General features: G+C 48.6%; 2 protein-coding genes across 2 annotated transcripts in view; one reads left to right on the forward strand and one right to left on the reverse strand.

Annotated features, from left to right (window-relative positions):
- Window positions 1–9,005, forward strand: part of LOC138498491 (zinc finger protein 345-like) — a 46,427-nt gene extending 37,422 nt beyond the window's left edge. The window contains exon 2 of the mRNA XM_069622258.1: window positions 7,263–9,005. Coding sequence (XP_069478359.1) covers window positions 7,523–8,536 — 1,014 coding nt within the window. The 5' untranslated portion in view covers window positions 7,263–7,522 and the 3' untranslated portion in view covers window positions 8,537–9,005. The remainder of the gene's footprint in view (window positions 1–7,262) is intronic.
- Window positions 1–12,459, reverse strand: part of LOC138498495 (zinc finger protein 850-like) — a gene marked incomplete in the record, with an annotated part of 1,369,857 nt that overhangs the window by 1,257,575 nt on the left and 99,823 nt on the right.

Below are 12,459 nucleotides of genomic sequence, written 5' to 3' on the forward strand. Positions count from 1 at the left end.
GTCCTGTAATACCCAGTGAGGCCTAAGAAGGCTCTCACCTGGGTTTGAGTAGAAGGAGTTGTCCAATTTTGCACAGCTTCAATCTTGCTTAGCAAAGGCCTTATTTCACCACCTCCTACCTCATGCCCAAGGTAGACCACTTTACTCCGACCAATCTGGCATTTACTTGCCTTTATGGTCAGATGGGCCTGTTCAAGAGCCTGCAGAACATATCCTAGGTGGTCAACATTTTCTTTCCAAGTAGGGATGAACACTGCAATGTCATTCAAGTATGCCATGCAGAAGTCCTCCATCCCATTCAGAACCTGATTAACCATCCTTTGGAATGTAGCAGGTGCATTTTTTAGTCCAAAAGGCATAAACTTAAACTGGTAGAGGCCTACTGGGGTGGAGAATGAAGTTTTCTCCTTGGCATGGTCAGTCAGGGCTATTTGCCAATAGCCTGACGTGAGATCAAATGTGCTGAGGAACTTAGCTGAAGCAAGTCTATCCAACAGCTCATCTGTCCTTGGCAAAGGATGGGCATCAGTCTTAGTGACTGCATTTAGGGCTCTATAGTCCATACAGAATCTCAACTCCTTGGATCCTGCTTTTGGTACTAACACAACTGGCCTAGACCATGGACTAGTAGAGGGCTCTATTACCCCGAGATCAAGCATCTTATTGACCTCTCCTTTGATGTGAGTTCTTACATTTTCTGACATCCTGTAACCCCTGCTTTTGACAGGTAAACAGTCACCAGTATTGATATCATGCTGGCCCCAAGGGGTGAAGATAGCACCAAGCCTGGTGCTAGAGAAAACAGAGGTTCAAATTGTTTTAACACAACTTTGCACTCTTCCTGTTGTTCAGGTGTCAGATTAGAAGAGAGATTAACTCCTTCTACTTTCTCATGTAAAGGTTTGCCTCTGAGGCTGGGGCCTCCACCAGAGTGGCAGCTCCTTCCACCATGAAGCTGCTTCCTGCAGGGATAGTGACAGACTGTCCTTTGGGAATGGTGGCCTTAGTCATATCCCCCACTTTCATCAGAAGTATCTTCTCTAGGATGCCCCCTTCTAGTGTGGCCATGATGGGTGCCCCCACCAGAACCACCAGAGTGGCAGTTCTTTCCACCATGAAACCGCTTCCCGCAGGGATGGGGACAGACAGGCCTTTGGGAATGGTGGATTCAGTCATGTCTTCCATTGTCATCAGCTGTACTTTCCGTAGAATGCCTCCTACTAGTGTGTCCATGCCGGGGGCCTCCACCAAGACCGCTAGAGTGGCAGCTCCTTCCACCATGAAGCCGCTTCCCACAGAGGTGGTGACAGACTGTCCTTTGGGAATGGTGGCTTCAGTCATGTCCCCCAATGTCATCATCAGGACCTTCCACAGGATGCCTCGTGCTAGTGTGTCCATACTGGTGGCCTCCTCCAGGACCACCAGAGTGGCAGCTCCTTCCACCATAAAGCTGCTTCCCGCAGCGATGGTGACAGACTGTCCTTGGGATTGAGCAGAACTCGGATGATTTCTTTGCCGCCTCTGGGGCTTTGGTACATCTTGCCTCATCAGCGTTCTTCAGCATCTGAGCTGTTTGTGGAGGTTAACATCTCCTAGCTCACACCCCTTCAGCATTCACAGAAGCTCCTCTCCCGGGTTTGTCATTTCCCTATAGTCCAAAGGCCCAGTAGATCTTCAATCACTCTCCCTCTTAACCGGGAGTCCCAGGATATCTACATCTGGCCCCAGAATGACTGCCCTGCTACACTTGCAGCAGAAGGTCAGTGGGGCATCCATATCTGGATACTTTTGACTCATGGTCACTTGTGTACCCCTCTATTCAGGGGGCTTCTGTGTCAGGATACTCTTGCAGCTTGGTCCCTTGGGTACCTCTCTATTCAGGGGGCTTCTGTGTCAGGATACTCTTGACTCATGATCACTTGGGTACCCCTCTATTCAGGGGGCATCCATGTCAGGATACTCTTGAAGCTTGGTCCCTTGGGTACCCGCCTATTCAGGGGGCTTCCGTGTCAGGATACTCTTGACTCATGGTCACTGAGTATCTATTCAGGGGACTTCCATGTCAGGATACTCTTGAAGCTTGGTACACTTGGGTACCCCTCTATTCCCGGGGTTCCCATGTCAGGATACTCTTGACCCATGGTTACTTGGGTACCACTCTATTCCAGGGGCTTCCATGTCGGGATACTCTTGAGTCATAGTCCCTTGGGTACCCCTCTATTCAGGGGGCTTCAGTGTCAGGATACTCTTGAGTCATGGTCACTTGGGTACCCCTCTATTCAGGGAGCTTCTGTGTCAGGATACTCTTGAGTCATGGTCACCTGGGCACCCCTCTTCAGGGGCTTCCATGTCAGGATACTCTTGAAGCTTGGTCCCTTGGGTACCCCTCTATTCAGGGGGGTTCCATGTCAGGATACTCTTGACTCATGATCAGTTGGGTACCCCTCTATTCAGGGGACTTCCATGTCAGGATACTCTTGACTCATGGTCACTTGGGTACCCCTCTATTCAGGGGGCATCCATGTTGGGATACTCTTCACTCATGGTTACTTGGGTACCACTCTATTCAGGGGCTTCCATGTCAGGATACTCTTGAAGCTTGGTCACTTGGGTACCCCTCTATTCAGGTGGCTTCCATGTCAGGAACTCTTGAAGCTTGGTCCATTGGGTACCCCTCTATTCAGGGGGCTTCCATGTCAGGATACTCTTGACTCATGGTCAGTTGGGTACCCCTCTATTCAGGGGGCTTCCATGTCAGGATACTCTTGAAGCTTGGTCCCTTGGGTACCCCTCTATTCAGGGGGCTTCCATGTCAGGATACTCTTGACTCATGGTCAGTTGGGTACCCCTCTATTCAGGGGGCTTCCATGTCAGGATACTCTTGACTCATGGTCAGTTGGGTACCACTCTATTCAGGGGGCTTCCATGTCAGGATACTCTTGACTCATGGTCAGTTGGGTACCCCTCTATTCAGGGGGCTTCCATGTCAGGATACTCTTGACTCATGGTCACTTGGGTACCCCTCTATTCAGTTCATATCCACAGCCCCTTTTCTCTGCTCTGAGATGCTTGGCCAGAGGTACTCCCACTGCAGGAGCATCCATCGTCTGCTGCAGGTCTTCCTCTCCCTTCTGCATTTCTTTGTGGTCACATCCTGTGGTGGTTGACTGCTTCACGGGCATGAGTCATGACATTCCACTTTGATTTGTGGTCTTGATATGTGTTGCCTTCTGGATAGATGACCATAAAGGTTGGTGAATTTTCCTTCTGCGTTGCATTATCTGGTCTTCTCTGGTCCCAGTGAGTACTTGCTCCACAAGGGCGACATCCAGTTTTGATGTGTGGCAGCATCTGTGTGACATGAGCCAGTTACAAATGTGACTCCATGTGAGTCACATAGACTGGGAGTTTCTCACCTCTGCTGTTCAAATACCATAGGGGAACCTCAGTCCCAGATTCTGAATGTTCTAATGCTGCCGCGTAGTGAGCACTTTCCACACAGATACATCTGGCCTTGGGGCACTCAAAGTGGCTGGTCTCAGCTGCTTCTTCTTGTAAAACCTCAATGATTCTACCCCATTTTTGCCCTAGACTTGCAGGTCCCTTCCTTTTCCACAGGAATGGCCCTATCAATCCAGATCTCAAACTCTTCCTCTCAGCAGGGCATCCACTTGGCTCTCCAGAGGTTTGCCAGATTAATCTATTCCAGAGTCTTTTTAAGAAGTGACTAGAGAGATGGTGGTCTTGTTGAGGATCTTTAGAGTGGGTCTGGAAACAGACTGATGTGACTCTTGCTGTGGTAATGCCTCCATTGCAAGGTTCAGGGTCAGACCTTCAGTATCAGCCCAGCTCAGATGGTTGATGGGAATGTCCTGTGCAGTCACAGCCTTGACTGGCACCTTTGGCAAACATGAAAGATTCCAGTCCTTTGCAATATTTAGCAACCATGCAGCAGCTATCTTCCACAAGTCCACGAGCCATTCGTTTCGAGGCTAGGATGGCATCAGCTGGGTTCCAGCTAATCTCACTAATACACTGCCATGCATCTGCTATCTGGGACAATTCCACTGGCCATTCATTCAGAGGCTACGGTGGCTTACCAGCAGGGTTCAAGCTCATCTCACTAATACACTGCCATGCATCTGCTATCTGGGACAATCCGACTAGAAATTCATTCAGAGGCTACGGTGGCTTACCAGTAGGGTTCCAGCTCTTCTCAACATTGAGCAGCCCATCAGCTGCTTCTTTTGCAAGTCCACTATCCAATGGTTCAGAGGCTAGGATGGCGCACCAGCAGAGTCCAGCCCTGGTCAACTATATGCGGCTATAGAGCTGATATCTTGAACGGGTCCACTAGTTATTCATTCAGAGGCCATTATGGCGTACCAGCAGGACTGGTTGATGTCAGTGTAGCGGGATAAAAATGAGTGTCCTTTCACTAACCATCCATTCAGCTGTTATGGTCCATTCCCATGCTTCAAATGCAAGTATCTCTACCTCAGCAGTGGCTCCAGGTTAAAGCTCTTTAAAAAAAATGTAGCTGGTGTTAGATGCACTCTATCACCACCTTGTGTCACCCAAGTGAAGTAAATAATGGCAACTGGGCGATGAGGGCTGTGGTGACCAATCTCCCCCAATGTTATAGGTAAGTGCTTCTCACCTGTGCTGCAGAGAAGATCTTGGACACTGAAGCTCAGGAGTGTGGAACAGGACACAACCCTCAAACCCCCACTATTATGTAACCACTAATCCTAATGGTAATTTAAGGGAAGGCTTATAACTATCCCCTCCTTCCCCAAGGACCATCAACAACTATCCTGCCTAGTAGCCACTTCACCCTAGATACTCCTATGCTAAAAGAGATTATGAACACACCAGCAGCAGCACTGGTGAACTTTGCATAACCACCTCCAGCAGCAGGTGCTCTTCCTCTCCCAGGGGCCATCCACATTCCCACCCACTAGGCACGTCACCCTAGATACTCCTATGCTAAAAGAAATGATGAACACACCAGCAGCAGCACTGATGAACTCTGAAGAACCACCTCCAGCAGCAGGTGAGCTTCCTCCCTCAAGGACTATCCACATCATTCTTGCACATCAGGCACTTCACCCTAGATACTCCTATGCTAAAAGAGATGATGAACACACCAGCAGCAGCAGCACTGATGAACTCTGCAGAACAACCTTCAGCAGCAGGTGCTCTTCCTCCCCCAGGGGCCATCCACATCAATCCTGCCCACCAGGCACATTATAATATATACTCTGATGCTAAAAGAGATGATGAACACACCAGCAGCAGCACTGGTGAACTCGACAGAACCACCTCCAGCAGCAGGTGAGCTTCCTCCCCAGGGGCCATTCAGGGGCCATCACCTCATTACTGCCTCTACCCACTTTACCTTTGAGGTTCCTATGCTAAAAGAGATGATGAGCACACCACCAGCAGCAGCACTGGTGAACTTTAGAATAGAACCACCTCCAGCAGCACTCGTGAGCTTCCTCCCGCACGGGCCATCCAGGGGCCATCGCCTCATTCCTCCCTTCATCCACTTTCCCTTTGAGGCCCCTATGCTAAAATAGATGATGAACAGAACAGCAGCAGCACTGGTGAGCTTTGGAGTAGAACCTCCAGCAGCAGACGAGCTGGGGAGCTGCCTAACTTATCCTTTGATGGCTGTGTCAACAGTTGCTTTACACCCGTGCTGCTGATGAATAGGTCACCAGCACCTCATTGCTGGTGCACTTTTCAGTTTAAGAACTAGAGCAAGCAGTGTGACCTGCCCTCTGATGCACACTACTGCACTGTTTATACCCCACAGGGGGCTGATGCAGGGACACCCCAGCACTTGTGATCTCTGCATTAGCACTGGATGAACTAGAGCAAGCAGTGTGACCTGCCCTCTGATGCACACTACCACACTGTTTATACCCCACAGGGGGCTGCTGCAAGGACACCCCAGCACTTGTGATCTCTGCATTAGCACCGGATGAACCAGAGAAAGCAGTGTGACCTGCCCTCTGATGCACACTACTGCAGTGTTTATACCCCACAGGGGGCTGATGCAGGGACACCCCAGCACTTGTGATCTCTGCACTAGCACCGGATGAACCAGAGAAAGCAGTGTGACCTGCCCTCTGATGCACACTACTGCACTGCTAATGCCCCCACAGGGGGCTGATGCAGGGACACCCCAGCAATTGTGATCTCTGCATTAGCACCGGATGAACCAGAGCAAGCAGTGTGACCTGCCCTCTGATGCACACTACTGCACTGCTAATGCCCCCACAGGGGGCTGATGCAGGGACACCCCAGCAATTGTGATCTCTGCATTAGCACCAGATGAACCAGAGCAAGCAGTGTGACCTGCCCTCTGATGCACACTACTGCACTGTTTATACCCCACAGGGGGCTGATGCAGGGACACCCCAGCACTTGTGACCTCTGCATAAGCAACAGATGAACTAGAGCAAGCAGTGTGACCTGCCCTCTGATGCACACCACTGCACTGTTTGTATCCCACACCAGCACTTGTGATCTCTGCATTAGTACCAGATGAACCAGAGCAAGCAGTGTGACCTGCCCTCTGATGCACACTACTGCACTGTTTATACCCCACAGGGGGCTGATGCAGGGACACCCCAGCACTTGTGATCTCTGCATTAGCACCAGATGAACCAGAGAAACAGTATAACTCTGCCTGTACTGATACACTCCACACTTTCCTCTTGCACCCCAAAGGGTGGTGAGTAATAGGCAGGCAGGGACCCCAATATTTGAAACAACCTGAGGAACACATTGGACGACTGACATTTGGTGCTATCAACATGGTGTATTCAGTCACGTGACCCCAAACAGAATTTGCCAAACAACAAAAATACTTCCCCTGCATTCTAGCCAATAGCACCACAGGCCTTGACTTCCTCTTTAGGGGTACCCCTCACCCTATAACTCAGCAAGGTAGGTGCTCGCCCCAGGCATCTGTATTCACCTTGCGTGACCCAGGTTCAAATCCCAGTGGTGCTGACTCAGCATTTAACCCTTCCCGGTTTCTTTCCATGGAGCACCTTTACATTGGTAAATAGCATCTGTTATTACAGCGTTTGGAACCCGGCATGAAGCGCTATATATAATGTGATAGCAATGTTAGTTATTATATTTAACCTACTGTAAGATTTGGCAAACAGTCTGAAAGCCCCCCTTCCCCTCCCCCTCCCCCTCCTTAATTCATGCACTCACTGGCCATTATTTCTCATTTACAGGTGAGCAGCAGTGATAACTGCAACAGCCCTTGCAGCAGAAGTACAGCACTACAAGTCAACTGAGGGAGAGTGATCAGAGATCACGCTAAGGCTCGATGCATGGGAGCATCCATTCTGCACTGCATCTTTGCTCTGAACCTGCATCCTGGCTCACATCAGATGATCTGTACTGAGAACAGACTAATACAAGTGTGCTGAGTTCAAGAAGGCATCACCCAAACCTCACACTTGTACAGATATCACAACATCCTGCTGGCAAAATGACACAGTGTACTGAGCGTGAGAAAAGCTTCAGTCATGGCTCCCATCTATCCAGGAATCAGATGTTGCAGATGGGGGAGAAACCACACCTGGGTAGTGAGCATGAAACATGCTTCACTCTAAGCTCTCATCTGTTAGCAAATCAGGGGATCCATGCTGGGGTGAAACCATACCAGTGCACAGAGTGTGGCAAAAGCTTCACTCAAAGCTCCACTCTGTTAGCACATCAGAAGATCCATGCTGGAGAGAAAATGTACCAGTGCACGGAGTGCAATAAAAGATTCAGGCATTGCTCTTCACTTTCCAACCATAAGAGGCTGCATACAGGAGAGAAACCGTACCAGTGCACAGAGTGTGAGAAAAGCTTCACTCTGAGGTCTAATCTGTTATCACATCAGAGGATCCATACTGGAGTGAAGCCATACCAGTGCACGGAGTGCGAGAAAAGCTTCACTCATCACACTAATCTGTCCAGGCATCAGATGCTGCATACAGGAGAGAAACCGTACCAGTGCACGGAGTGCATGGAAAGCTTCACTCAGAGCTTTAATCTGTCTAGTCATCAGATGCTGCATACAGGAGATAAACCATACCAGTGCACGGAGTGCAATAAAAGCTTCAGGCATTGCTCTTCTCTTTCCAGGCATCAGAGGCTGCATACAGGAGATAAACCACACCAGTGCACAGAGTGTGAGAAAAGCTTCCATCTGAAATCTAATCTGTTATCACATCAGAGGATTCATACTGGATTGAAGCCATACCAGTGCACGGAGTGCGAGAAGAGCTTCACTCAGAACTCTAATCTGTCCAGGCATCAGATGTTGCATACAGGAGAGAAACCATACCAGTGCACAGAGTGTGAGAAAAGCTTCCCTCTGAAATCTAATCTGTTAACACATCAGAGGATCCATACTGGAGAGAAGCCATACCAGTGCACGGAGTGCAAGAAGAGCTTTAGTACGGGTTCTTCTCTCTCCAGGCATCTGATGCAGCAAACTGGGGAGAAACTGTAATGCTGCACAAAATGCATGCAAAGCTTCACTCTGGGCTCTGACCTGCACTAACCTGAAATGGTCCACGTTGGCAGGAAACTGAACCAGTGCATAAGAAACGCTTTGCTCAGAAGTCTGCTTTGTGCGTCATCAGAAGATCCATTCAAGTGAGAAACTCTGAGCTATGCGGTGGGATATGGGCCGTCATCAGACGATCCATTCAGCGGTGAGGCCTACCAGACTTGTAAACACAGAGGTCCCAGGTGGCTCATGGGGAAAGCATTGAGGAGAACATGTACAGATAACCTAAAAGATTATAATGCAATAAAAAACTGGACTGGATGAGCAGCACGCCCCTGACATGGATCTTGGTTGCTGCAGTGTATGTGTTAAACCATATATTTATGTGTACAGGTAAAGCATTCATATATTGCTTCATCGTGTCATGAAGAACCTCTGCTTATGTCATTAAACTGAGTTGCAAATTACAGCTGATAGCCCAGCCTCATTCTGCATAGAAATGTCAATGTTAAGTGTGAAATACCTTTCTCCAGTACAGAAAGGCCAACTTTGAAAGAACCCAACATTATTTTTTGTTTGTTTAAAAGGTTTAGGATAACATAAAGACCAACATCTCTATTTCTTTATTTACTATAGAATTTCATGCCTGTATAATATGTAAATCCTGTAAGAAGCAATATTCATTATCTTATTCTAAAAGTACGTCTTGTCTTTAAGAGATAAAGAGAGTCTCACGCCACTTAATGGCTGTCTCGTGTGGCGACTGTGGGCTCGCAGGGTCCCATTCTGGTGCATGTATCCGCAATGTGTTTGTCGTTCTGCACATGCACAGTCCTGAGGGCTACACAGTTGCTTCCGCTTGCCCTTCAAGCCTCGATTTTGCCCCGCAGCACTATTTCAGGAACCGAGACAGTTGGCTCAGCGAGCCTCAACGCGGTTCCCGGCTAGTCCGTTTGCTGCACCTTTACGCTCCCTGTGTTCCTTGTTTTGCCTTGCCCTGCTCGGCCTTTTTCTTTTGCCTTGCCCTGGATGTCTCTTGCCTTGCCCTGGATGTCTCCTGCCTTTTCCCTTGCCTTCCTGCTCCTCCCTATTGATTCCTTGCAAGCATTTTCCCCTGTTTACCCTTTTGCTCTGAGTGCCTGCCTTGATCCTCTTATTCTGTCTGTTCCCCGTTTGTCCTGGGGAGACCCTCTTGCCTGCCAGGGCAGTCTTTTGTTTGGTTATATGACTTTCTGCCTGCGGTACCCACCTAGCCTGCCTCCTTCATCTGCCAGTGTACCTGTGGAGCCCTTTTTGGTTGTGCCCAACTGTGAATTGTCCTGGCCGTTTTACAGCGTTTCACAGACATCTTCTCCGATATTATTGGTTTAACCATCTGAGTCTACTTGGGTCACATTTTATTTTTTTTGGTTTCCCTTCAAACACCACGTATTACATGTCAAGCAAGTCCTGCAAAGATTGCCCCAGAACCATTTATTAGCCGAACCTGAGAAATTTATTTTTCACCAGGAACAGATGGAATTCCTGGGATACATTATCAGCAATGTCGATATTCAAATGGTTCCTAATAAGGTCCAAACTATTCAAAAATGAAAGTTTTCCCGGTCGACCTCAATACTGACCGCTCTGACCAGTATCAAGGTGCATTTTCTTTGGGGAGACGGAGCCCAGATGGATTTTGAATATTTTAAGACTACTTTCATGTCTGCACCATTTTATGCCATCCCAATGAAGTAATACAGTTAATAGAGGAAACCAACGCTTCCAATGTTGCCGTAGAGGCAGTATTGCTGTAACCCATCCAGGAGATGTGAACGGTACATTCCCATTGCCTATTATTTATGAAAACGGACTACGAGTGAGTAGAACTATTCTGTAATCAAAAAAGAACTATTAGCCTTAAAAGCTGCATTCGAGCAATGGTGTCATTATCTCCTTGGGGGTCAATTTATCGTGGAGGTACGAACCGACCATAAGAACCTGCAGCATTTACGGTTCTTGCATTGCCGAATGTCGAGACAAGCCTGTTGGGCCTTCATCTTTTCCTAATTTGACTTCAAAGTGATTTACAGCCCCTGTGAAAGGAATCAGAAAGCTGATGCCCTGTCACATTCCTTGGAGACCGTACCCGTTATACAAGAGAACAAAACGCTGATTCTCTCCCGAAAACACTTCATGTGTCGGGTATAACCATACCTACAGACCTTCCTACGAGAAACAGCAACAGACTCATGGAAGCCTGATCTTCTACAAATGTCGGACGTTACCGAATGGAGTGGATTGCTGTTCTTTCGGGGATGGCTTTACATACCGACGACAGCTCTTCGTTCTGTGGTATAACACAGTTTCCATGATGCCAAGATGAGTGGACACCGTGGGGTGAAGGCCACAAAAGAGTTAATAGCGTGACAGTTTTGCAGGTCAGGATAGGCAGACCAAGTACGCGACTACGTGAGTACTTGTCCAGTCTGTAACCAGAATAAGACCATCCACAAATGTCCATTTGGATTATTACAACCCACCGTAATTCCACAGTTTCCCTGGCACACTATTGAAATGAATTACATTATTGAACTTCTTGCATCTGACGGCCACACTTGTATCAAGGTGGTGTTCGACTGCTTTACAAAGACCACCCACTTCATACCCCTGGTTTCCATTCCTACTGCAACCCAGACAGCAAAGGTATTTTTACACAAAGTCTATTGTCTGCATGGCTTACCCGAGAAGATGCTGTCTGACCGGAGCTCTCAGTTTCTTTCCAACATCTGGATTCAATTGTGCAAACAACTAGGTATCCAATGGGCATTAAGCTCTGGCTATCATCCCCAAACCAACGGGTAGACCGAGCGCACCAATCAGACCCTGGAGCAGTATCGGTGATGCTATGCAAATGCCACCCAAGAAAATTGGTACCGTCAACTGGGTGTGGCAGAAGTGGCATCCAATAATGCCATACATTCAACCACTTTTCTTAGTTTCTTCTACTGCTCCACTGGGCAACATCTGAAACTACATCCTCTACGGCCAGTAATGCCCAGTCCCATTGTGGCTGCAGACATTGTGGTGGCTCGGATTCAGGAGCAACATCTAAAGGCCAAGGTGGCCTTGGCAGATGCACAGGATTGCATGAGTGTACAGGCAGACAGGAGACATACACCAGAGCCCTTGTTTCAGGTGGGAGACCAGGTTTGGCTTTCCTCTAAGAATTTGCCAGTCAAGAATCCCCCCACTAAGCTGGCTACCAGCTTTTTCGGTCCTTTTAAGATCATAAAATGAGTGTCCTCAGTTGCTTTCCGCCTACTATTACCCACGGCCTGGCGGGTGCATCCGGTCTTTCATGTATCCCTTTTAAATCCATGTCAAATGATGCCCATGGCCGTTCCTGCAGGGTGTCCCGGAATTTGAGGTAAATGAGATCTGTGACTCGCAAATCCAGCGTGGAGTGCTTCAATATCTGGTTGATTGGAAGGGCTATCCTGCCATTGATCGCTCTTGGGAGCCTTGTTCCAATGTCCTTGCACCATGCTTGGTCCACATGTTCTTCTGCAGGTACCCTGGGAAGTCCAGGGCTCTGGCCCTTCCTGGGAGGGGGCATAGTGTCATCCCACTTACCTGCCATCTTGTGTGGCAACTGGGGGCTCGCAGGGTCCCATCCTGGCACATGTATCCACAATGGTTTTTTTTCTGCAATGGTACCCTGCAGTGTTCCACTCATTGGGGAGCTGCCATCATCTCTGAACTGCGCGTGCACTGACAGTTATGTTCATCGTTCCACGCATGCGCAGTACTGAGGGTTACGCAGTTGCATCCGCTTGCCCTTCAAGTCTTGCTTTTGTCCTGCAGCACTATTTCAGGAACTGAACTGTTTGGCTCTGTGTGTCCCAAAGCGTTTCCTCGCTAGTCCGTTTACCGCACCTTTA

This window comes from Ambystoma mexicanum, chromosome 5q (assembly GCF_040938575.1).
Source record: "Ambystoma mexicanum isolate Mex_15411 chromosome 5q, UKY_AmexF1_1, whole genome shotgun sequence".
NCBI classification, from domain to species: Eukaryota; Metazoa; Chordata; class Amphibia; order Caudata; family Ambystomatidae; genus Ambystoma; species Ambystoma mexicanum.